Source organism: Chiloscyllium plagiosum, unplaced genomic scaffold (genome assembly GCF_037043375.1).
Source record: "Chiloscyllium plagiosum isolate Xiang-an unplaced genomic scaffold, Cpla_swu_hap1 HiC_scaffold_45, whole genome shotgun sequence".
NCBI lineage: Eukaryota > Metazoa > Chordata > Chondrichthyes > Orectolobiformes > Hemiscylliidae > Chiloscyllium > Chiloscyllium plagiosum.
In genome coordinates, this window is record NW_028270183.1 from 38,436,540 (window position 1) to 38,463,791 (window position 27,252).

The window sequence follows — 27,252 nt, forward strand, 5'->3', positions numbered from 1 at the left end:
CTGATTGAATTCAGATTAAAAACCTTAAGGGGGCACTCAGCAAACCTCTACCATGCCAGGTTAACTCAACATTGTTGCAATTATGAAGCTAGTTCTGAAGTATTTTGCTCTGCTTCTATAACAACAAGGCTGAAAAGCGGAAGCTTTCATTGGAGATTCCATCTCATTGAGGAAGCTTCAGGTCAATCCACATCCAATAATCTGCACTGAAAACCCTGTTCACATTTTGAAAGCAATGTCAAACTCCACCATGGTAGCAGGGACATTTCCAATTCGAAAACTACAAAATTCTAAGTTTAAAAAAAATCTCAGCATTATAGAAAGAAAGTAAATTTGTTCTGTCTCCCAATGTTAATGAATCCTTGAAAAAAATTCCAGGATCCAATCTACCTATTCAGCAAAATCTAGTCAGTTCTACAGAATTAGAATACCTAGAGTGTGGAAACAGGCCCTTTGGTCCAACAGGTCCACACTGACCCTCCGAACAGTAACCCACCCAGACCCATTCCCCATATTTACTCCTGACCAATGCACCTAACTTATACATTCCTGAACACTATGGGCAATTTAGCATGGTCAATTCACCTAACCTGCACATCTATGAACTGTGAGAGGAAACCACAGCACCTGGAGGAAACCCAAGCAGACACAAGGAGAATATGCAAACTCCATACAGATACTCACCCGAGGCTGGAATCGAACCCAGGTCCTTGGTACTGTGGGGCAGCAGTGCTAACCACTAAGCCACTGTGCCGCCCTTTTCCTACTTACCCGATAGTCTACCCACTGGGCACTTCAGCACACTACCCACTTGGCATCTTTTAGAATTTGACTCCAACAGAATTAGAATGCCTACAGTGCCTACCTTGGGCTATAACCTATTTGTATACCATTTTTCAATGAAAACTGGAAATTAATTTTTGAGCTGTATTATTTATATTGTGAGCAGTGTTAATGTTTTTGCCCATGTTTGTTATTAATGGAGACTACAAACAGTTTAAAACAATCACACTGAACCTCAAGCTGATCAGGAATTAAGATAATCTCTAATTATAATATAATTTATAAATAAAATATTCCCTTCCTTTCCTCCTTCCCTTCTATAAAATGCTGATTCCTGCTGGGACATAGCCTTAGATGGAAATATTGGTTTTGCATTGAATGCCATGTCTTTACCAGCCAATCTTCACTATTTAGAGCATCTAAATGTGCAACCTTCACATGTATAGGTCAATAGTGATGGAAGACTGGTACTTTGAGAGGGCATCTCAGTATATCCCAATCTTGATCTCATCCAATATCTCCATGTATACTGGCCAGCTGATGTTAGTCGTCAAGAGCAGCAGTGCTGGGCAGAAGTCTACCCCAACCTACCACAGGGGTAAGATGGAAAATGGTGGTGGAACAGCTGGTGTCGAATTGCATAATGCAACAAAGAATGAGGAAGAAACCTTTTGATGATCCGTGCCTCTCAGCTTGTTGGTTTTTAAAATGTTCAACAAAATCCACGTCTGCATTAACTGCTTTGGATTTACGTGATTAACTTCAAGAAGTAAAGCTTACACTCAGAGTAAAGGAGAAACTTACAAATTCTTACAAAAATGAGCATTGGTAATGTGCCAGGTTATGTGTTTGAAGCTGATTCTGTGATTGTCTTTTCTTTTGGCTTTGTTTCCAAGGATTGGACCATACCCTTCCATTAGATTGGTCCATGTTTATGGGCAAAGTACAGGAAGGACTTACTATCTGTCAATCAACATGTTTGACCATTTTATGAATGCACTTTCCTTCGCCAACAAGTCCTTGGCTATGGGACTCAAACCCAAAGCTACTGCTCCTAGAATACGAATGTTACCTCGCTGCCACAAGATTTCATAATAGTGACATGCTAAAAATATAAAAATATAGTGGCAGTTTAGATGGCACTATGTTTCAGATGAAGTGTTTAATCGAGAGCCTGTCAATATGCTAGTTTGGATGTAAAAGATCCCATAATACCATACAAAGAGCAGGAGAATTCTTTTAGCATCCTGGCTAGTATTTGTCTCTCAATCAATACTTCCAAAAGCAGATTATCTCATTTATCTCACTGCTGTTTATAAAACTTGCTGTCGGCAAATTGACTTCAAGGATCAACTACAGAATGACAGTTGCGTTGAAATACTTCATTGGCTATGTTTTGATGAAATGAAAGGACTGACATAAACCGAAATAAAATGTTGATTTATTTCCTGTCAGAGAGAATGAAATCCCAGAGCAGCTCATATCATGATCTGAGGTGAATAAACCATTAATGAATGTATTAAAGAATGTTGTACCGTATCATTAAAAATATTACTACATACCTCTTCCCTCCACATTGTCCTAATTACACATTTTTAGGGCTGCCAAATTCAAATAATTCAATTCCCAAGCCAACGCTGAGCTTAATGGAAACTTCGCAAAATGTCAGAATTTCTCTTAAAAGTACATTCTTCAGATATCTTGCTCCTCTTTTTACATTGTACTCATCCATTAGCTATCTTAATGATATTCCTGACGATATCTTACTTCTTTGCTCTTTTAATGTGTTTCACTGCGGAAGGCCTCATTTTGCAACAGGTGTATCTTCTTCAAAGAACTTTTGACTCTGTGCCTAATCAGGAAAGGGTTTTCAGACGTTCAGCAGCAGTATCAGGCAGTGCCAGATCTAGCATGATCTTCCCCGATGTCAAGGAAACATTATAACTCCAGGGATACACACCACATGCACGAAAATAGATGAGGCTGAGTTGTTCACATTTTGGTTAGTGCAGACATGGGCAGAGTGTCATTCATCTGTGCCATAAACCTTTTGAGATTTTCTACATATCTGAAGAAAAGCATGCACAGAATTAGAGGAGAGAAGGTGGGCAGGAGCAGTACAAGAATCACTCCTTGGGAAGTTCAGCATGGGTTGAATGGCTCATTCCTGTGCTGTAATTTTATAACAGGCAAAACTTACCAGTTTAACAAGTTAAATATTCCACAGTGGCCTTTTTCTGGAAAATGATATGATATTGAGGATTTGGGACTACAGACATGTGGAAATGTAAAAGAATAATCCATACAGCAGAACGATTAATTTAGCATCAATAGACATGTTCCAAATTGAGAGGTTTAGGAGAGTAAATGAAGAGAAACAATTGGTGTTGGTAGAGTAGCCAGACGACTCACAAATTTAAGGTAATTGGCAAAAGAACCATTGGCAGCTGCGGTCTCTCAGAATCAATCATCTATCAGGCTGAATGAGTCTTCAGATGACTGAGGAGTCAATTTTGGATCCACAAGCTTTTCTGCAGTGGTGACAATAATGTTGCACAGGGAAATGTAATTCGCAGCCAACGGTTGGATTCATTTTCTTTCCTCTGCTGCTGCTGATTGAGCCACTGAGTCTCGAAGTTGCTTGTGCCTTGATTGATCAGGATGTGCCAAGTCGTGTGGGTAGACAGCAGCTTTCTCCTCCCTGTCAGTGGTATTAATGCCTCTTCTTTAGCATGAACTTGAGCACATGTCTGTAGTTATTACTTCAGTTTCCCATTAAGCATTGGCAATAGTGAAGAACTAGACAAGAGATTAACAACTTTTGTTTTTCAGACTTTCAAACACTGGGTGAGAAACATACTTGAAAAGGAAAAACCTGTGGGGCTGTAGGGAAAGGACGTAAGTGGTAGAAATTTCCGGTCTTTCAAAAAACTGACAATAGTCAATGGTCTCTTTCTGTGTTGTAGGACACTGCTTCACTGTAAGACAATTCTGAATGAAACTTAACCAAACCATCCTCCTAAAGCTGAAATGATTTGTTTCCTCAAAAGGTTTGCATCTCCCAGCAAGCTTGTCCAATTCCTGTACTCACACTCATCACTTCACATATGTTTTGACCTCTTTCAGTCCTAGTTGGGCCTCAGAGTTTTTAAACTGTAACAATCAATGGGCTTCCTTTTTTTTGGACCTGGTGCATAATGGCTAAACTTCTAGTTTAGAATCAAGAAATAAAATTGCATTACACACACTCCTTATTTCCTCAATTCTTTGGTCAGATAGCCTTAACCACTCAGCACCCCTGCCTTTCTGACCCTCATTATTCACTGCTTGACTGAACACTGGTCATCGAGATGACCCACCCATGCCCTGTGAGCATTTCTTCCCACCACACATCCCAGAAGTGAATCTGAGCCACATTGCTTCTGATCCAAGTATCCATCCCTCAACTAACATCTGCTCACAATCAGATTGCTGCTTGTGGGATCCTGCTTTGCAGAAACTGGCTGCAGCATCTCCAACTAGATAACACCCAATGAAGTGTTTTAAGTAGGACACCATAAGATGGTGAAAGTTACTATAGAAAGAAACATTTCATTTTTATTTTATCCTTTGAATCATAGAATTCCACATAGCCCACTGAGACAGTACCAACCCTCCAAAGGAGGGAGCCAACCCCCCACCCATCCCCATAATCCCACATTTACCATGCCCAATCCACCTAACCTGCACATCTATACACTGTGGAGGAAACTAAAGGACCCAAAGGAAACCCATGCAGACACAGGGAGAATGTGCAAAGTCCACCCAAGGCTTGAATCAAACCCAGTTTTCTGGCACTATAAGGCAGCATTGCTGACCACTGTTCCACCTTGCTGCCCTGGTGATGGCTCTTGTGACAGGAGTTTTACATCTGGTATCTTTAGAACTAATACAACTGGTGCTTTTGGAGCTAATGCAACTACTGCCACAATAACTATCTCCTCTAAATACTGCAGCCATAGTCAATGATTTCATTTTGAGAAAGAAAAGAGAATGATTTCTCTCTCATACACACACACACCTGATCATCTATTAAAACATTCCTACTGCAAAGAGTTCGTAAACCAACTTGCATGCATAACAGCACTCTTCTGGTAACATACTCCTCAGCAATTATGTGTGTCTCTCCTTTCATTTTCAGTGAATCCTTTCACAACCCACTTACTGCATCAACATTATGATAATTAAAATAGGCCGCTCAAGGAAGATAACAGTGAAAGCCAAACAACCTGTAATAGAAACTCCCCTTTCAGACATTCATGCACCAAGATTGAAGGGGAAAACTGAATGTAACATATAATCTGTGTTTGTCTTTTTTCGCAGCAGACGAGATGCAGTGGCATTATCTAAATGGAATATAGATCAGTGACAGGTGATTTATTCGAAGGAGTCCATTTGAATAGTGACTGACATATGTGGCTATGCTGGGATTGGTTTATGTAGCTAGATGAGAACAGCTCAGTGGTTTAGTTTGTATAGACCACGAATGTCTGATCTGTGTCCACTATTGCAATCTGTATATTTTGGCAGCAGTTTTACACCTGGTGCCTTTAGAACTAAGACAACTGCTGCCTCAATTACTAATACCTTGAAATGTTGCAACTATATTATCTGACTGACCAGGGTTGGTGATTCTATCTTTAGAAAGAGAATGATTTCTCATGCAGACACATGTATGTATATTTAACTGGTCATCTATCTAAACATTCTCACAGATATATGCTGCAAATAGGAGTAAGTCCGCAAAGAAAAAAATAACTTGTACGTATAATAGCTGTCTTGAACTATGAAGAGAGATTAAGTAAGCTGGAGTTGTTTTCCATGGAGCAGAGAAGGCTGAGGGGAGATCTGATTGAGGTATACAAAGTTCTGAGGTGCAGAGTCTGGGTAGATAGAGTTTTAAATAAGCTGGGAGGAAAATTTTAAGGCAAAGATAGAGGCGATTTATCAACTTTCTTCACTTAGAGGGTTGTGGGTGTCTGGAATGCATGGCCTAAAGGAGTGGGATAAGATTACTTACAGTGTGGAAACAGGCCCTTCAGCCCAACAAGTCCACACCGATCTGCTGAAGCACAACCCACCCAGATCCATTCCCCTACACCTAACACTATGGCCAATTAGCCTAACCTGCACATTTTTGGATTGTGGGAGGAAACTGGAGCACCCAGAGGAAACCCATGCAGACACAGGGAGAATGTGCAAACTCCACACAGTCAGTCGTCTGAGGCAAGGAATTGAACCCAGGTCTCTGGCGCTGAGGCAGCAGTGCTAACCACTGTGCCACCATGCCACCCACATTATTTTGAGATAGTTAAGAACTATTTGGATGAGCACTTGAAATGCTATTGCATACACGTCTATTGGCTAGGTCTCTTGGTTCAGTGGTAGTGCACCTAGCCCTGGGCCTGAAGATTCCAGGGTCAAGTTCCACCTGCCCCAAGCACTTGTCAAGCACTTCAGAAGAGGTTCGTTAAGATAACTGGCTATAAGGCTTTGGGCCACGTGCTCAAAAATGGGATTTAAGTAGATTAAGATTTAGATTAAAGTAGTTAATTCCCTTTCTAGATGTGATGTCATGAACATTGGTGTTAGTGAAGATTGCTTTACATTAGAGGACCATATCGAATAGCGGCAAATGGAATTTAATCTTGAAAAGTATGCATTTAGGAGGGGTCACAAGGTAAGGGAGTACCCATCACAAGTAGACAAGAAAAAGATTATTTGACGGCCAGTGATAACACATAAGCTCAACAGCCTCTTTCCATTCTGACTCGATAATATTCTCTGCCAATTGCTAGCTTTAAATTAATAAAACTCTTCTGTCTCATTTTGTCACTAAAATATGCACACGTCAGTCAAAAGCTTATTTTTCATAAACCATCACTCAAACCCCCACACATTCTCTCAACCTGCCACTCACTCAGTTTGGAAGGCATCAAGCCCACCAGAGGCTATGCAAGAGGGGGTGGATCATCACGAGGCGACCGCCAATCCCGGCGGACTAGACAGGCTCACGCCGCCCGTCTCCTAGCAGCGAGCCCGCTGTCAATCAGCGTAGCGCGCCGGCTGTATGCGTGCGTGAGGGTGGGAGGAGGAAGTGCGGGCCTTTGGGGAGGAAGGCGTGGGAAGGGCGGGGCTTGGGTCAGGGTGAAGGGGCGGACAAAAACAGTCATCCCTTCTCTTCCCCTCCCCCAAAATCCTCTCCTCCCACAACCAACCCACCTGTGCACGAGTCTGTGGATAAGCTGTCCATCAAAGCCGAGCCCGGCGGAACCATCCAATGGAGAGGGGGGAGAGAGGGGTGGGAAAGCATTCGGGCCGTCACTCGTAGCAACGGATTGACCAATGGGGTGAGAGAATGTGAGGGGTGTCGGGGACAGGGAGGCGCTGGAGCGCATCTTTCTCTCTCTCTTTTCACCCTCTCTCCAGCTGCAGTTCGAGTGCCGTCAAAACAGTCGCGAGCGAACGAGCGAGAGGGAGGGGGTTGTCGAGTCGTGGCGGCGACGGTTAAAATTCAAATCGCTGCAACGTTCGACTTGGTGTTGGGCGAGTCAGCCCCCGGAGGAGGTCCGATTTATTACTAAGAAAGAAAGAAAGAGAGAGGGAGAAAAAAAAGATCATATTTGACTGGATTTAAAACAAAAAGACCAGTGACATCTCAAGAAGGGAGCAGAGTTTTTAATTTTTTTTTCAAATTATTTATTCCATTTCCCTTCTCTCCCTCTTCACTCCATCTGGCCACTCAGTCAGGGTCTTTTGTGTGTGTGTGTGCGCGCGTGTGAGAGAATTTTTTTTCATTTTTGTGGCCGGTGTGTGATGGAGGACCAGTCCCGGCTGCTGCAGCCTCACCCCGGGGTGGCTCTGGCGGTACACTCGCTCCCTCCTCATTCTCAGGCGGACGGAGGCGACCCCGAGGGACGGAAACAAGACATCGGAGACATCCTGCAGCAGATCATGACCATCACTGACCAGAGCCTGGACGAGGCTCAGGCCAGGTCAGTACACACTCTTTTCACACCCCATCCCCTTCTCTCCCACAGCCTTGTTCTCCCTACCACTCCCCACCGCCGCCTTTCCAACTTTAGGAGCCAGTTTAAACAAGCATACATCACACAAATAAATCCACATTCTCTTCTCTCTCCAACCTCACTCCGCCAAGCCACCCGAAATCAAAACAGCATCCCCCTAGAAACAAAATAAGAAAGTTTGCTTCCTCAATCCTTTAAGTCGGGTTTCAACTTTTATCCATTCTACTTTGTTGTATGTGCGTGTGCTGGTCAAAGCTGCATTTTTTGCAGAAATCTGTATTTGCTGTTAATTCCACGATCACTTTATTTTCTGAGTGAGGAATGAGAGAGATCATTACCACCCAACCCCCAACATGAAGGACCTTGCAGTCTGACTTTCACACAATGATTTACATTTAGATGGTTGCAGTTATGCTTTGTACAAAAAAACCTGGTTCCATTAATATTGCCTGTCCCCTCCATCCCTACTCCACCAATATCCAAAAGCTTGTGAATGAAAAGCCCTTTCAATTTATTGTATTTATCATTCGGGACTCATTTTTGGCTCCTTCAACATCAAAACCAGTTTCTAAATAATAACCAAAAGTAAATCCCAGTTATCCCACTTATACAGGAGTGGAAGGGATGATGTCGGCTTTCATTGTGATTTTAGATCCACCTTTAATTAAAGAGGGGCACTAAAATGTTCACATTGCTTGGAGGGGGTGGTTATTGGGTGCAGTTAGATCCATAACTAAAATGTTTAGCCAAATGCTAATTAAATTTCTATTTGACTAATGTACCTTTTGACCTTTTAATCAAATTGTCTAACGGGTTAGTGAGAAGGAAGATAGCAGCAGGCAAGCAGTATCTTCAGCAATTGGTAGTGTTTTGTGATATAAAAATTGCTTGGAGTTGCAAGTAAATGGATTGTCAGATAAAATGTAGCTTGTACAGAATTCCCAAGGGATTGAAAGAAAGTGAATACAACAAGAGTAAAAAGTTTCTTCAAGATGCAGTCTTGGCAACTGTAATTTGTTTGCAGTTGGAAGAAACTGAGTAAGTTGCTTACTGCAGTGAGCTGATTATTTTGGTTAAATTGAAAGGTTTTGTGGTGGAGTGAATTTAGCTTTGAGTTTTGTACGGAATGTCCTTATGTACTCTCAAACCTTTCGATGCCCTCTACAGCCTGAAATGAAACAGCCATTAATATTTCTGATTATTGGAACAGATAATGACAATTTAACTTACTTTAAAAATCATCTACATTGGCTGTACTCTTATATATGAATTATTTTTCACTTAGTATTTAAGTATATTTTTCCAATAGTGAAACAGTGATTTAGATCTTTACTTTTGATGTCATTTCATTCTGAGCATATTGCTGAATGTTTTGAAGAAGTAATGTGAATATGAAAGAAATTTGGACCACCTGACTAAATTAGCTCAGCCCATACATTAAAACATATGTTTGCTGATGCATATTTCCCCCATTTTCTGTTTCACTCACTGTGTTTTGTGGCAGTTATGAACAGCAGGAAAATGAATTGTGAATAATTAAGTAGTTATAATCTTTCTTGGTTTTGGCTATATTGTGGATTTGTGCATCGAAATTGCAGGTTGTCCAAAATGCCAAATTTGATGCTGTCACTGCCACTCATTTCAAATTAAGTTAAATAGATTTAATGGTGGATCAGTTAAATTAAGGTAAGAGAAACAAAGTTGCCAGTGAGCTTTTTTGAATAGCAGTGCTAGGTCATTTTATTAGAAAAACACTATTTATGTCTGTGTTCATATTGGAATGTACTATTTTATACTAAGTGCACAATGATTTAAATGAGCACAATGGTACCAAATGAAACCATAAATTCTTTTTGCACTTTAAGCCCGTTGACTATATACTTTTAAAGACTAATTAATTGATCACAAATGTTAATCAACATATAATTAATCTATTCATTAACTTGTCATCAAGCCAGTCAGTATTAGCATTGTGACTGGATGGATTATGAGATTAGAGAAAGGGAAGTGAAATGGAGCTTATGATCAAAGTGAAATGAGTGAAGCTTTGACATAGACCCACTGTTCTGACTCTGTTTCATTAGAAAAGTGAGAGTTGTATTACCACGCTATAAATATACAATGTCATTTATTAAAAGCTAATTAATTTAATGAGATGTAACCATGTTATACAATATATTGAGCTCAGGCTTAACCCAGCAGATGTATTGTAATATTTACAAATCTGGTTAATTTTTAAAGTAAGTTTTATGACTAAATCGTGAACTATGGTGTTGTGGCTTAAGATCAATCTGTAAATATAGGATTTCAGGTTTTCAAAAGGTTTTTTTTAACAAGTTGGTAAACGTAAACCAATTATTTTACTTTTTTTACAATTGCTTTTGGAAGGCACAGACTGAATTTATCTTGATTTCTAGGGTAGTATCTAGTTAGATTGTTTACATTGGTTTAAATGTAAACATTGTTGATTATGTTTCCTGTTACCTTCTTTGAATGACCTGCTTTATTTCAGGTACTTAAGCAATAAAATATCGCTTGAACAAAAATGACATTTTTTTTGCAAGAAAAGGAAATTCTTAGATCTTTCATTTGGAGTGTATAACATTAATTTTAAATGTAATATTTCCCTGGATTTGTCTATATGATTGGCTATGTTTGAATAAGGTATTTAATTTCTTGCCATAAGCTGTTAGATGTATTATCTTCATTGCTTAAACAACATATATATGTGACTTGATTTAAGATTATCTGCTTTATCTTGCTTTTGTGTTTGTGTGAAAAACAAGTTTTTGTCTTGATCTGATTACATTGTATTGAAAATTATTTTGAATTCTGCATGTTGAGATCATGAAAGATCCTAAAAGATTTGGCACAAGCCTCTTCTATTTCAGCATATGTTGGCTTGATTTTTATCCCTTCCATGATAGCAATGATTTTGTTTTGCTTAGAGGTCTCACCACATTGTAATTAAGTATTTATAACCGAGAATTATCAAGTACACATTATTTAAAGAATTTTGGCTGAAGTACTTAAACTGAAATGTGCTGAAGAAACGGCATTATTTGTGGTAGTGTAGTAGGAATTAAATATTTCAATTTTGATGTGTATTTGAGCATCATAAATTTACCATAAATCTGCTTAGTCCCGTTTCATACTGAATTCACCTTGAAATTTAAAATGCACCAGCCTATTTCTATATAATTACCACAGCTCATCTTATTTATTTTCAGTATCTTCACTTTAATATTGCTTAACTTACGGAAAACAACAATAATGAGTAAATACTAGGCCAGTTTCAGTGGCTGACAACTGTTTTCCTTCAATCAACTGAGCGGAGCACTTGTGTGTGATATCCAGCTAGCTTTCTTGGTCACCCCCTTGGGGCTGGGATTGTTTATTTATTAATTAATGTTTATTTATCTGTATATCTATCATGTTTATTTACACTGACATTCTTTGTACTGTTGCATTCGTTGTCTGAGGATGTTTGTAGATCCACGAGATTTACGAGTGATGCACAACTGACCTGAGGTGATTGGTCTTGCAAAATGATAATCTACTGCAAGCACCTTTAGTTGCAACATTTTAAGAAGTTTCAGTGGAAGACGTTTTGAATATTCCTGTATTTTCACTTTTAGAAGTTGTTTTGTACATTGCAATTGGAAATAGCAGATTTACAATCTGGCCGATTTCAAGATTATTTTAGTTTACAGCTGCAGTGTAATTTTTGAGCTTGACTGTCGAAATAGGTTGTTAGGTTGTTTAGCTTCTAATTTACTTAAAGTTTTGTCTTTGGTGAAAATTCTGAAGAGAAACAAAAAGCGTAAATAGTGTTTTTTGTCTGACCTGTTTCGCTTTCAAACTACAGTATTTCAAAACTGTAAAATACCATTAGAAGCATTGAAATTATGATTGGCATCTTTTCAAACTCTCCAGAAACTGCTTTTCTTTAGATAGTAAATGTCATTATGTTTTTGCATTTGCTTTGGCGAAAATGTTGGTATTTCTGATTTAATTCTTTGTTCTCTCTGTAGTTATGCAAGAGAGCTGCCTTAGGTATAGACAATTGCTTCCTAATGAATTGCATTTTAAGCATTTAATTAAACTTAATTGACAATAATGGTTTAGAAATTATTTGCTTTTATGAAATTTTAATGTCCTGATAGTATAGAGTACTTGATTCTTTCGTTAGTTATCTAACAGTTTCAGTTAAAATTTCAGTAAACAGTAAGCGTTCTTCTATCAGTTTCCAAACGTGCCCCGCGTTGCACCCGTTTGAAACTCGACTGCGGGCTAACTGATGTGAACTATTGTAACATAGGCATTGCAGTGGTTTGAAAGGGGGCTTGAGTACTGGGATTTTATATTAACCGCAATATCAATTATGGGAAAAATGTTCGTTCAAAATTTGATAAATAAAAGACCAGGCAAATGATTCTAATTGAAGGGTCATGATTTTGGGTATATAGTTAAAAATCGACTTTCTGCTTCAAAAATATTGTGAATCCTGATATTGAGATATTTAATTTTCAGCATCCCAATTGGTTAAGAGTATCTTTGCATTTCAGGGGTTTCAAACCCAGTACTCAAGGTGTTAACGGTACGCAGTTAAGACAAATCTTTTAAATGAATACTTTTAAAGATGTGTGGCGAATTAAAATGTTGGATTACAGAGTATTAAACTTTCAAACCCGCATCTAAGATTTAATTTTATTATAAACGTTTTAACTATTGTCTTTCATTTAGTGTAAAATTACTAAACCGCTGTAGCGATCTTCAGCCCGAATGTTACCTACACGAACACGTAGACCGTAATGTAGGAAAATAGATTTAAGCAATGGATCAGCTTAGCTGCCACTTATTTAACACACTTGAAACTCTTAACTGACGAGATGAAAATGTTTGAAAATAACAAGCTAACCTTTTATAGGCGGTAAATGAGGTCCACATCCTTGGAAATTTAAGATAATAAGAAACGCGAATAAAGATTTAAAGTATTTAATATTTTAGTGTAGAACAACTCCGTGCCAATATAGTGTGTTTTGCGTCTCTAATAGGTTGTCACCGAGCAACAATGACCTTTAGGCAGTTAAACACTTCTCATTGTGCGCTCGCTGCAGCTTTTGTTGAAATTTATAGATTTTTGTAGTCTTGCCTGCTTGGAGTGTGTTGAGTTATGATCTATTTTCACCTAGAGTCCAAGGTGTTTTAATGTCTTTGGATATAAGCGAAATTTGGGAGCCATTTCCAGTCGTTGCTGAATGTTTTCAGGTCCAGTCGCTGTCAGTTGCACTGTCTGGGAAAGCTTATTTGTTATTTTGAGTTTAAATGTTTTACATTGGTGATCTTCCAAATATTGCGGATTCTGATTGTTTTGCCTGATGGGAACTCGGCGTTTGCTGTTCTCATCCTTTGTAGGAAGAGATCCTAACATGCTTTTAATTACTTTTGCAGAAAACACGCGTTAAACTGTCATAGGATGAAACCGGCTCTCTTCAGTGTTTTATGCGAAATCAAAGAAAAGACAGGTACAGTCTAAGCAAATCCGCTTAAAGTCATTTCTGAATGCGCGAGTCAGAGAGACAGAACCTCCCTAACTCGCCATGTTAATACGATCAGAACCTGGCAGTCCGGGGCGGACAGGCGCCAGCTATATGTCAACCCGAGTGGGGCGGAACCACCACTTATGGCCCCTTTAGCAGATATCTGGCATTTTTCGCTGTTTATCTTGGTTTGTCTTCCTTGGCTTTGGTTTATTTTTTTTCAAACGACGTGATTTTGACGAAATCGGGAAAAGTAATGTTTTGAGCAAAAGTGCTACTGCGACTTTCAGTTTGTTGGCTTCTGAATTTAATTATGTTGAATTGAGTTACACGCATTTTGTGATTTATATAAAAACGAGAATGGTGTAAATAAAATTGTGTAGATCTTTCATATGTTGGCAATAGTAAAATTTCAGTAAAATGATTACGTGTGAAAGTGGAACCCAGAAAAGCATTGGTAGGCTGAAAATGGCAGAGCTTTGCAAGAGCACAATAGCAGCAGAAATGTCAAGACAAAAGCATTCCCGTTTCCTTTTATTATCTGACGATTAGCAATCACTTCACAAAGTTTGGGCCTTTTATCTGTTCTAAAGATTGTTAATGAGCCTACGGAGAAGTCTTTTTTATTAGTTTGGGGTTGGAGCCAAAATAAAGGCGGTTGAATTGCTGTTCTCAGGCGTTGTTTAAAGAGTTTAAAAGACCATGGTTTTTTAAAAAAAAATGGTTTAAAGAGAATAACTGCTATCCTCGAGGCGAATATTTTTCTCCATATCTTACGAAGTGTGATCTGAGACAGTATTTGAGAATAATATAGATTAACTATGCTGCTAAAATAAACAAAATGAGAATTAATCATTTATTTACAGTCAAAAATATCTAAAGATGTGGTCACAATTCACATTTGAATTTTTTGCAGGAGAGTTTCAGGTGAACTCACTTCAACCTAAATACGTATAATCTAAAGCCTATTTTGGGAAGAATGTCAACAAATTGCAAAATTTGGGGTAAATGTAGCTGAGATCTGCATGTCTTAGGCTCAGAAAATTAATTTATGCTATACTTGATGAGTTGTATGAGGAGATTTGTAAGGACTACTGCAGAAATAACTGTAAAAGTTTGTGGATTTTTTTTTGCAAGAGTCTATTTGGGTACGATATCAGACTGGAATTCTTTTGTTTTCAAAACATATGGATGTGCCTTTATTTCAATCAATATGTAGCTTTTTGTATTTTTGCTGTGTTGTATTAGTATGGTATTGGAGCTACTCATTGCTTCATTTCATTTTTTTCAGATGTTTGAATTTAGTCATTTACAGTATGGAATAGACTTGTACACTGTGAAATACGACCGGATGTCTTGAAGTAAAAGCATTTAGTTTAATAAAATGAAACAACAAAATAAGTGATTTTCTGCTGCAGAAATTACACATTCTGGACCAAACTGATTTAGTTTTCCCACACCTTCATCAGTAAACTGAAAAGCTGGAACAATTGCTGAAATGTTGCATCACCTTCAATTGTGGCAGCTTGCAGTCGTCAGGAAATCTGTACATCTGATAGTTTCACCAATACTAAATTTTTGAAAAATTCTGGTGGAGGAAATGGAAATCTCAGAGTTTTACCATTGTCTTTTAGTTCCAGTGTCATACAGTATTTTTTACTGATCATATATATAAAACCAACCTTCAGATGAATGGAATATGATGTGATCCATGTCTTTATTATTCAGCCTAACTGGCTCAATTGAAAATGGGTTGTGGCCAGCCTGTGCGAAGTCATCCCAATGCTGGCCATGACAAAGCAAAGCTCAGTTAGTTTTTTATTTTAGTGCAAGGAATATTTTTGTAGTTAGCGTCTTTACTAAAATAATTTCTCTAACCATTTTGATGTTCTTCTGCTGGTTTCAACTGATTCTCAACCTGAAAAGAGAATTAAGTTTCATGCAATGGATGGACTTTAGTCCCTTTCACTACTTGTCACTGTGTCAGATTGCTGCAAGAATGTGATGTGAAATGTGTTTTCGATAGTTTTGAAGCTAGTTCCTGACGAAGCTGATTGTACAGTAAGCAGCAACTTTTATTCTGCACTAATTGGCATTTTGCTCATGGCTGGTATAAGTGGGAAAACTGTTTATGGAACAGAAGGGCATGTATATTTGAATTTGAAACTAAGACACACTATTCAAACTAAGTTAAAGAGTTTCACTGTTACTGTACAGAGATCAAGAATGCTTGATGCTGGAAATGGATGGAGAAAATGTGCTCAATTTTCTGGCATTGATATCTACCACATTGGTGAGCACAGAATTCACATGCGATTTTAAAAAGTCTTACAGTAAGTTGCGTGTACTTGCATGTTGAGCAGTACTGCTGTATAAGATTGATAATAAGGGATCCTAGCAATCTAAAAGGAAAACCAAAGATGTTAGAACTATGCAGGAGGTTTATTAGAATGTTTGAATGAATGGTCTCTGTTCAAAATGGCAACCTTATTTTTTATTTTCTTGAATGCTGACAAATCTACACAATTCCAACTGTGGTATTGAATCATTAAAACCAGAAAGATCCCAGATTTTGTCACTGAGCGACACAGTTTTAGATAAGATCATAAGATGTAGGAGCTGAAGGAGGTCGCTCAGCCCATCGAGTCTGCTGTGCCATTTAAGTACGTGGCTGATCAGATAATCGTCACTATTCTGCCTTATCCCCAAACCATTGATTCCTTAACTGATTAAAAATCAGTGTATCTCAGTCTTGAAATTATTTAACAACCAAACCTTGACAGCTTCTTGTGGTAAAGAATTCCACAGATTCACTACTGACTTAGAAGAAATTTCTCCTCATCTGTGTTAAATAGGCGACACCTTATTCTGCCCTCTGGTTCTAGACTCTCCCACAAAAGGAAACAATTTTTCCGCAACTACCCTGTGAAGTCCCCCAAGGATGTTATGTATTTCAATAAAGCCATCTCTCATTTTCCTAAACTCCAATGAGTTTATTCAATCTTTTCTCATAAAACAGTCTCTTTTCATACCTGGAATCAAGTTGGTGAACATTCTCTGGACTTTCTGCACTGCTAGTATGTCTGTCTTTATGTTTATTCATTTGTTCAATGTGGGCATCACTAGCTAGCTACCATTTATTGCCTGTCCCTAGTTGCCCCTGAGAAGATGATGGTTAGCTGCCTTCTTGAACACATGCTGTGGGTTGGCCCATGTGTTATTAGGGAGGGAATGCCAAGATTTTGACCCGATGACACTGAAAGCATGACGACACATTTCCAAGTCAGGATAGTAAGGAACTTGGAGGGGAACCTAAAAGTGGTGGTGTTCCCATACATCTGCCCTTGTACTTCCAGATGGAAGTGGTCATGACTTTGGAAGGTGTTGTTTGATGACCTTTGGTGAATGTCTGTAGTGCGTCTTGTAGATCGTACACATTTGCTACTGAGTGTCATTGCTGAAGAGAGTGGATGTAGTGCCAGTCAAGCAGGCTGCTTTGTCCTGGATGATGTCAAACTTCTTGACTGTTGGAGTTGTACCCATCTAGGCAAGTGGGAAGTATTACATCGCACTTCTGACTTGTGCCTTGTAGATGGTGGACAGCTCTGGGCAGTGAGGAGCTGAGTTACTCGCTGCAGTATTCCTAGCCTCAAACAGTAGCTCCAAGAGCAAGTTAATGTGGTGAGTCCAGTTGAGCTTCTGGTCAACGATAACCCCCAGGATGTTGTTAGTGGGGAATTCCATGATGGTAGCCAAGGGCTGTGGTTAGATTGTCTGTTATTGGTGATGGTTATTACCTAGCATTTGTATGGTGTGTTATTTGCCACTTGTCTGGCCAACCCTGGCGATTGTCCAGATCTTGTTGCATTTGAACATGGACTGCTTCAGTAACTGGGGAGTCGCGAATGGTGCTGAACATTGTGCAATCATCCATAATCATCCCCACATCCTTATGATGGAGGGAAGGTAATTGATGAAGCAGCTGAAGGTGTTTGGGCCTAGGACCTTGGTTCCTGAAAAACTTCTGCAGAAATGTCCTAGACCTAAGATGATTGACCTCCAACAACCATGACCATCTTCCTATGTGTCAGGTATTACTCTAACAATTGAGAATTTGCCCCGATACCCGATTTCCAGTTTTGCTGGAACTTCTTGATGTTACACTTGGTCAAATTCAGCCTTGATGCCAAGGTCTGTCACTCCGCTCACCTTTTGAAATTCAGCTCTCTTGCCCATGTTTGAACCAAGGCTATAATGAGGTCATGAGCCCAGTAGCCCTGGTGGAACCCAAATTGGATATCACTGTGCTGTTAATGCTGAGTAGGTGCTGCTTGATAGCACCATTGGTGACGCCTTCAATCACTTCACTGATGATTGAGGGTAGGCTGATGGGATGGTAGTTGGCTGAGTTGGATTTATCCTGCCTTTATGTACAGGTCATACCTGTCAATTTGGGTAAGAAGACCATGAGAGTTTACAATATTTCAGCTATGGTTTGACTAGTGTCTTGTTTAGTAATCCTCCCTGTTTTTGTACTCTTCTCCCTCTGAAATAAGCATCAACATTGCATTTGACACAAGGGGTCAAAGGACTTCTTCCATATTCTACAATTCTGATTGCCTTCCCTATTACCTGCTGAATGTATATGCTAACTTTTTGTGATTCAAGTGCAAGAGCTCTCAAATAGAATATAGAACAGTACAGCGCAGAACAGGCCCTTCAGCCCTCGATGTTGCGCTGACCTGTGAACTATTCTCCACTCGTCCCCCTACACTATCCCAAAATCATCCATGTGCTTATCTAAGGATTGTTTAAATCTCCCTACTGTGGCTGAGTTGACTACATTAGCAGGTAGGGCATTCCACACTCTTATCACTCTCTGCGTAAAGAACCTGCCTCTGACATCTGTCCTAAATCTATCATCCCTCAATTTGTAGTTATGCCCCATTGTACACGCTGATGTCATCATCCTAGGAAAAAGACTTTCACTGTCAACCCTATCTAATCCTCTGATCATCTTGTATGTCTCTATCAAATCCCCTCTTAGCCTTCTTCTTGACAGGTTCAAGTCTCTCAGCCTTTCCTCATAAGACCTTCCCCCAGACCAGGCAATATCCTGGTAAATCTCCTCTGCACCTTCTCCAATGCTTCCACATCCTTCCCAAAATATGGGGACCAGAACTGTACACAATATTCTAAGTGTGGCCGCATTTTGTATAGTTGCAGCATGATATTGCGGCTCTGGAACTCAATCCCTCTACCAATAATACCTAACACAGCATATGCCTTCTTAATAGCGCTACTATTAAGTGGCAACTTTCCGTGATCTATGTACATGGACTCCTAAGATCCCTCTGCACATCCACACTACCAAGAATCTTTCCATTTACCCAGTACTCTGCCTTCCTATTATTCTTCACAAAGTGCATCACCTCACATTTAGCTGCATTGAACTCCATTTGTCACCTCTCAGCCCAATTCTGCAGTTTATCCAAGTCCCCCTGCAACCTGTAACATTCTTCCACACTGTCCACTACTCCACCGACTTTATTGTCATCTGCAAATTTACTAATCCATCCACCTATGCCTGTGTCTAAGTCATTTATAAAAATGACAAACAGCAGTGGTCATAACACAGATCCTTGTGGCGCACCACTAGTAACTGGAATCCAGACTGAATATTTTCCATCAACTACCATTTGCTGCCTTCTTTCAGAAAACCAGTTTCTAATCCAAACTGCTAAATCACACTCCATTCCATGCCTCTGCATTTTCTTCAACAACCTACCATGTGGAACATTATCAAAGGCTTTATTGAAGTCCATGTATATCATGTCAACTGCCCTATCCTCATCTACATGCTCGGTCACCTTCTCAACAAACTCAGTGAGGTTTGTGAGACACGACCTGCCCTTGACGAAACCATGTTGACTATCTGAAATCAAATTGTTGCTTGCTGGATGATTATAAATCTTATCTCTTATAATCCTTTCCAAAATCTTTCCTAAACAGAAGTAAGGCTCACTGGTCTATAATTACCTGGGTCATCTTCACTGCCCTTCTTGAACAAGGGCACAAAATTTGCAATCCTTCAGTCCTCTGGTACCAAACCTGTAGACAATGACGACTCAAATATCAAAGCCAAAGGCTCTGATATCTCCTCCCTAGCTTCCCAGAGAATTCTCGGATAAATCCCATCCGGCCCACGGGACTTGTCTACTTTCTGTCCTTCCAGAATTGATAACGCCTGTTCGTAACTAATCTCGATCCTTTCTAGTCTAATATCTCGTACCTCATTCTTCTCCTCAACAATATTCTCCTTTTCCTGAGTGAAACTGATGAGAAATGTTGACTTAGCACCTCTCTGATCTCCACAGGGTCCACACTCCACTTCCCACTTCTGTCTTTGAGCCTTCTATTCTGTCACCAACTACATTTGTTCTCCATTTAAGTAATATTTGGTTCCTCTATTTTTCCTGCAAAAATGGATAACCTCACATTTTCCCACATGATATTCCATCTGCCAAATCTTTGTCCACCTTTCTATATCCCTTTCCATAATCATTGTGTCATGCTCACCATTTCCCTTCCCACCAGTTTGTATCATATGGAAACTTGTCTATAGTATATTTACTTTCCTCTTGCAATTCATTACTATATATATGTATTTCAAATAATAACCAAATTTATTTAGGGCAGCTCTGGGCTGGATCACACCTATAGGAGCCAAAGTTTTTTTTTTTAACCTGTTCCAAAAATATTACAGCATACCTCTGGAGCAGGTTGGACTTGAACTGGAGCTCTGCCTCAAAGGTAGGATACTACTACTACTGATATTCTTGAGCTAATTGAGAATATCAGGCTTCTAGCTGCAGGTTCTTCACTGGGCTTTTTTTAATATAGAAAACCACTGTGCCCAAAGGTGCCTACAACAATGCCATGCCTGACTGTTGCCCTGCATAATGACCATAACAAGAGCAGAAATTAGGCTATTCAGCCCATTCGGTCTGCTCTACCATGGCTAATAGGTTTTTCAGCCCCATTTTCCTGCTTTCTTCCTGTAACCTTTGGTCCGCAATGAAGAACTTATCTATCTCTGTCTTAAATATACTCAATAACCTGGTCTCCATAGCCTTCTGTGGCAATGAATTCCACAGATTCAGCACTCCTTGGCTAAAGAAGTTTCTCCTTATCTCTGTTCTCGAGGGTCTTCCCTTGACTCTAAGGCTTCCCTTCCCTTGGGTCCTTGTCTCACCTGTCAATGAAAACATCTTCCCAATGTTCGCTGTGTCCAGGCTGGTTCAGTATTTTGTAAGTTTCAATCAGATCCCCCCCATATCCTTCTAAACTCCGAGTATAGTCTGAGTCCTCAAATGTTCCTCACATTTTAAGCCTTTAATTCCTGGGATCATTTTCATGAAGAACCTCTGGACCCGCTCCAGGGCCAATTCATCCTTCCTGAGATATGCGGCCCAGAACTGCTCACAAGACTCTAAATGTCGTCTGACCAGAGCCTTTTATAGCTTCAGAAGTGCATCCCTGCTTTTGAAATATAGTCCTCTGAGATGATGACAACCTAACTACCAATCAACCTGCAAGTTTACCTTAAGAGAAACCTGGTCTTCGACTCCCAAGTCCCTTTTGTACTTAAGGTTTCTGAATTTTCTTCCCATTTAGAAAATAGTCCATGCCTCTCTTCTTCCCCCAAAAGTGCATGACACCTCGCTTTTCCCACATTGTATTTCATCTGCCACTTCTCTGCCCACAGCCTCTGGCCTTCTCAATGCTACCTGCCCCTCCACCTGTCTTTGTATCATCTACAAACCTAGCCAGAATGCCTCCAGATCATTAATGTATAAAGTGAAAAGAGGACAGTATTTTAATTATAAAAATAATTTTTTTGTATTAAGTGTCGTGATTTTATATTAATTAGATCCCTTTAGTTGGTTTAGTGTTCAACCATATTGTGTACCAATATTGTACTATACTATTAAAGGCAAAGTAGCTGAATTTGTTGTAAAGATTTTCAAATGTTCCATTCTCCTCCATCTCATTCTAGATAAACTTTAGAAACTTTTTAAAAAATGTTTAAAGTTTACTGGATTGTGTTTAGGTGAAGAACTATCATCAGTAGGTCTTTGGCAGGACTGATTTATGAAGGTAAATTGGACAAGATAGCCTGGTGTTCTCCACAGTTTCATTGAAATTTAGAAATAACTTAAGAGAGTAGACAAGGCATATGCAGATAAGATGTTCCCCCGATTAGGAGTCTAGAACCAGGGGCACAATTTAGGACTGAGATGAGGTGAAATGTTTTTACTTGATCAGTTGTTAACCTCTGGAATTCTCAAACCACAGAGTGCTATGGAAGCCCTTTCTTTCGTATGCTTAAGATAGAGGTTGATACATTTGTGATTATCAATGGTGGACAGAGTTCTGTGGATGGGGTAGTAAAAGGCATTGAAGTGCTTGATCAGCCATGATTGTATTGAGTGGCTTGGCAGGCTGAGTGGTCTACTCCTGTTCCAGTGTTCCTTTCAGGTGACCTGCATAGGGAACCTTTGCTGGACATGTGAAATTGTGGAACTTCCCTCTTCTGTCTTACAGTGGATGTGAAATTCTAATGATCCATTTTATTTCAAATTAACTGCCTTCGTGACCTCAGTTACTGTTCAAGTGTCCATTTGTGGAAAGCGTTATATGTTGTGTGGAGTTTCAGAGAGTGCATAATTATTAAATTCACATTCTTATTAATTTTAATACATTTCAGGTTGCTAGAATAGATTTTGGTGTTCTGATTTAGTATTGGTATTCAATCAATAGATCTCTAATCTTGTGCACTATTGTCTGAGCCTGGCATTTGAAAATTAGCAATCAGAAGAAACCATCAAATATGAAATGCAAGTAGGACTGAGTAGCTTGGATTTGAAGGGCAATTTGTTATACTAAAAACTCACTAGAATGTGACTTTGTCACAAAATATATTGAATATTGTGACCTAAAATAGTGTATTTCTGTGAAGACCAGGGCATTTCTAAATATCGTACTCAGCAAGATTTCAAATTAATTTTTGCTTTCTTGCTGAACCAGAATGTTAAGTTACAATGAGAGTACTTTTTTACTTGCCATTCATGCTCCTTAGTTTTAAGTGCACTTTATTTGGCACATTATATTTGTGCCAAATAAGCCAACTCAAGTTGGTTAGTAATTGTGTATTGGCTTGATTAAAATTTGCAACATTGGTGGATTTTGACAGGACGTGAGCTGCCTTTGGTAGAACAGGAGTTGGTAGCTGTCTTCAGTAAGGCAAAGGGTTTTGGAATGAGCTGTGATTTGTTGGGTCAAGTGACACTATTAATATAACTGTTAAAAGTTAGGGGTGGTATTGTTGAGGCTTTTCAATGGTATTTAGACACATTACTGTGTATGCTGTCATTTTGAAAGTTGGATGATGGCCTACTTTGCTTGTATAGCCAAGTATTTTCGTTTAGGATACTTTTAAGTTGAAAAAAGAGGTTGTGGGAACTTTAATGACACTTTGAAGTTGTGTGCATCACAAAATAATGTGTAACTTGTAGACTAACATTGAGGTGTTGTTTGCGAATGCAGTAACCTATGTCTCATAATATGTATAGATATTTATGTCTTATGCACAGACAACAAACCTTCATGATTAAATTTGCTTTCTAAAGATTAGGGAAAGTTGTGTCCAAACTGTCTGGCATGGCCTGAGACTTTTGAAATTGACCTTTTGAAGCTGACTTTGAAGGGGCTGTTACCTCATGAATCAATCAATTCTGATTTGAAGTTCAAAGATCCGTTGGTGTCAGCAACTTGAAATGCATGCACATGAGTGGAAATTCTGATTTAAACATGACCTGTAGTGCAACTATGACATTTGATGTAGTCTGTAACATTTGGATACCTTGGAGTAGAGATGCTGTATGGAAAAAGGTATTTGCATTTATATTTAACACTACTTTTCAACTTTGCTACTTCATAAATTTGACATTTGACATTGATGTTGATATTGATGTGAGCTGATCAGTGAAGGAAGGAGCCAGAGTTGATGTGGCAACATACAGTTTTACATACATGTTGCTGGGAGTTATAGGTAGTAATTGTAAAAGCTTCTGTTTTTTCTATTACATGGATGACCAAGAATGTCTTCTGCTTTTACTGCCTACCATTGGTATATTCTGGAAAGAATTACATGTTTGGTCGCACTATAAACACATCATATGGTGGGACATTGGACTCTGAGCTCCTGACTTCGATGCAGCGAATATCTCACCATCCTTCCCTGTGCCACAACAATCACTCCCACTGTTGAAATAGGGTTCATACTTTTGTAGAAAACTATGTGTAGTGACATAAGTCCAATTAGTAGATTTCATCTGTGTATGTATCTTAGAATTTGTTTTCTTAGGAAAGGGAATTTTGAGAGGAAAGTTGGTCAAATACTAATAACTTTAATAAAGTGGCAGTTGGTTACTAAAATTACCATGAGTTTCTGAAGTTTGAATCTCAAGTCTCTGCATTTGGGTGATTGCCTCCTCCTTTTCAACTCTCCATACTGTATCCAACTGCGCATGTTTTTCTGCATTGTGGTCACTTTAATTTTTCATCACATTTTATAGGTACGTTACATATACAGATTCAGTACATCTAGTGTTCAATGGAGTTGCCTCGTTCAAAAATAAAACTGTCCAGAGTATATTGGCTATCAACCAGACTCAGCCATGATCCTATTGAATGGGTGTGCAGATTTGTGTGGCTGAATGACCTACCCCTGTTCCTGTTCCTACTTTTTAGGGTCTTGTGGTATAAAGGCTTGCACTCAAAAGATATAGTCTGTTAGATTGAGTTCTGTACATAAGACTAATTTTACCCACTTTGAACAAATGTAGTAGACTGAAAAATGAAACTAATCACTGGTATTGAATGATATATCATAGTTTTCATTACATTTTTAAACAAACTATTTGTATCAGTACTAGCTTACATTTTAAGAACACTGTAGAATGATGGACAATTTTTGTAAACAATCCAAAATTGACAGTGAAAAGCTTAAAACTGTTCAGAAACATTGAGCAGCCATGAAGTTTGTGATGTTTTAGATTAGTGTGGAAACAGGCCCTTCGGCCCAACAAGTCCACACCGACCCTCCAAAGAGCAACCCATCCAGACCCATTTCCCTCTGGCTAATGCATCTAACACTATGGGCAATTTAGCGTGGCCAATTCACCTGACCTGCACATCTTTGGATTGTGGGAGGAAACCGGAGCACCCGTAGGAAACCCACGCAGAGACGGGGAGAATGTCTGTGTGGAGTTTGCACAGTCGTCCAAGGCCAGAATCGAACCTGGGACCCTGGCACTGTGAGGCAGCAATGCTAACCAGTGAGCCACCGTGCCGCAGATTCCTCCAGACTGCCCTTAATTATTAAATAATTTGAGCTTTGCTGTCTGTGGGTGTTTTGTGTCGATAAAATGTTAAACCATAATTAATGAATTCTGCAATAGTGCCAGCTATGGATTTAACTGGAGAGCGACTTAGCTTTTATGGGTGGTTGAAAAATAGAATTAAAGCGTTTAATATTAAGAAGATACACTGATAGTGGAAATCTGAAAGAAAAACTGAAATTCTGTCGATATTCAGCAGACCTGGCATCAACTGTGGAGAGAAAAGAACATTCAACATTTTCAGGTCATGGAGTCATAGAGACAGACCCTTCAGTCCAAGTAGTCCACTTCGATGGTCCCAAACCTAAAGGAATCCCACTTCCCTGTGTGCTTGGCCCACATCCCTCCAAGTTTTACCTATTCTAATATTTGGGGAGGATATTCCTGGGATTGCATTCAGTGAAGTTTAGATAGAACTGAGAAATAAGAAAAGGATGATCTCCTTATTGGGATTGTACTATAGGGCCCCAATAGTCACTGGGATATTGAGAAGCAAATTTGTAAGGAGATCTCTGAGATCTGTAAGAATGATAGGGCTGTAAGAGTAATGGATTTTAACTTTCCAAGTATAGACTGGAACTGTCAGTGTTTAACGCTTGGATGGAGAGGAATATGTGTGCTGAAAATGTGTTGCTGGAAAAGCGCAGCAGGTCAGGCAGCATCCAAGGAGCAGGAGAATCGACATTTCTGGCATGAGCCCTTCTTCAGGAAAGGAATATGTGTGTCCAAGTATGTGGATAAACTTACTGGAGAAGAAGCAAACCTTGAACTATTCTTGTGAAATAAGGCAGAGCAAGTGACTGAGGTGTTAGGGAGCGTTTCGGAGCCAGTGATCATAATTCTATTAGTTTTTTAAAAAAAGTTCAAGATAAGGATAGTCCTGATCTAAATGTAAAGGTTCTAAATTAGAGTAAGGCCAATTTTGATGTTATTAGGCAAGCACTTTCAAAAGATGCTATTCTCAGGTAAAAGGGGGTGGTTGGAAAGTGGGAGGCCTTCAAAAATGAGATGATGAGAGTACAGAGGCAGTATGTTCCTATAAGACTGGTAGATAGGGAATGTCGGAGGATGAGAGAAATTGAGGCTCTGGTCAAGAAAAAGGAGGCATAAGGCAGGTGGAGACAGCTGGGATCTGGTGAATCCCTTGGAGCATAAGGATAGTAGGACCGAACTCGAGGGAAGTCAGGAGGGTAAAAAGGGGACATGAGAGAGCTTTGGCAAAAAGGGTTAAGGAGAATCCATAGAGATGCTACAAATATATAAAGGGGAAAAGAAACAAGGGAGAGAACAGGGCTGTTAAAAAATAAACAAGGTCATCCTGGAACAACAGGAGATGGGCAAGATGCCGAATGTGTAATTTGTTGGTATTTAGTATGGAGAAGAAACTGAAGAACTTGGAGAAATAAATAGTGATATCTTGAAAAATGTCCAAATTACAGGAGGAGGTGCTGGGTGTCTTAAAATGCATAAGGGTGGATAAATCCTGTGGACCTGATCAGGTGTATCCCACAATGTTGTGGGAAGCTAGAGAACTGATTACTGAGCCCCTTGTATCATCGATAGTGAAGGATGAGTTGCTGAAAGATTGGAGGATGGTTTATGTGCCATTATTTAAGAAAGGTGGCAAGGAAAAGTCAGGGAACTACAACCAGTGAGTATTGGGTAAGTTGTTGGAGATTCTGAGGGACAGGATTTACATTTGGAAAGCCAAGAACTAATTAGGATAGTCAACATGGCTTTATGCATGAGAAATCCTACCTCACTAACTTGATTGAGGTTTTGGAAGAAGCCTAGGGATTTATCTGAGGATTCTCTGGGAAGCCAGGGAGGAGATTGCCGAGCCATTCGCTTTGATCTTTGTTGTCATTGTCTGCAGGAATAGTGCCAGTAGACGGAATGGTACCAAATGTTGTCTCCTTGTTGATCAAAGTGGAGTAGAGACAACTCTGGAAATTATAAACCTGTGAGCCTTCCTTCGATTGTTGGTAAAGTGTTGGAAAAGGGTTATAAGAGATAGGATTTATAGTCATCTAGAAAGGAATAAGTTGATTAGGGACAAAGATAAAAATCACACAATCACCTGATGAAGGACAATCACCTGATGAAGGAGCGTTGCTCCGAAAGCTAGTGTGCTTCCAATTAAACCTGTTGGACTATAAACCTGGTGTTGTGTGATTTTTAACTTTGTACACCCCGGTCCAACACCGGCGTCTCCGAATCTTGATTAGGGACAGTCAACATGGTTTTGATTAGATTAGATTACTGACAGTGTGGAAACAGGCTCTTCGGCCCAACACGTCCACACCGATCCGCCGAAGCGCAACCCACCAGACCCATTCCCTTACATTTACCCCTTCACCCAACACTACGGGCAATTTAGCATGGCCAATTCAT

At 39.5% G+C, this 27,252-nt stretch overlaps 1 protein-coding gene across 5 annotated transcripts in view; it reads left to right on the plus strand.

The window, feature by feature from the left end:
* The first annotated feature begins 7,220 nt into the window (after nucleotides 1-7,220).
* LOC122552150 (pre-B-cell leukemia transcription factor 1-like) overlaps nucleotides 7,221-27,252 on the plus strand; it is a 621,501-nt gene continuing 601,469 nt past the window's right edge. For 2 of the 5 annotated variants that reach the window (XM_087983510.1, XM_043694655.2), the window contains exons 1-2: nucleotides 7,222-7,817; nucleotides 13,305-13,378. In XM_087983510.1, coding sequence (XP_087839636.1) covers nucleotides 7,639-7,817; nucleotides 13,305-13,378 — 253 coding nt within the window. In that variant the 5' untranslated portion in view covers nucleotides 7,222-7,638. Of the gene's footprint in view, nucleotides 7,818-13,000; nucleotides 13,122-13,304; nucleotides 13,379-27,252 lie in introns of those variants that run through there. The other 3 variants (XM_043694652.2, XM_087983511.1, XM_087983509.1) reach the window with 3 other exon arrangements.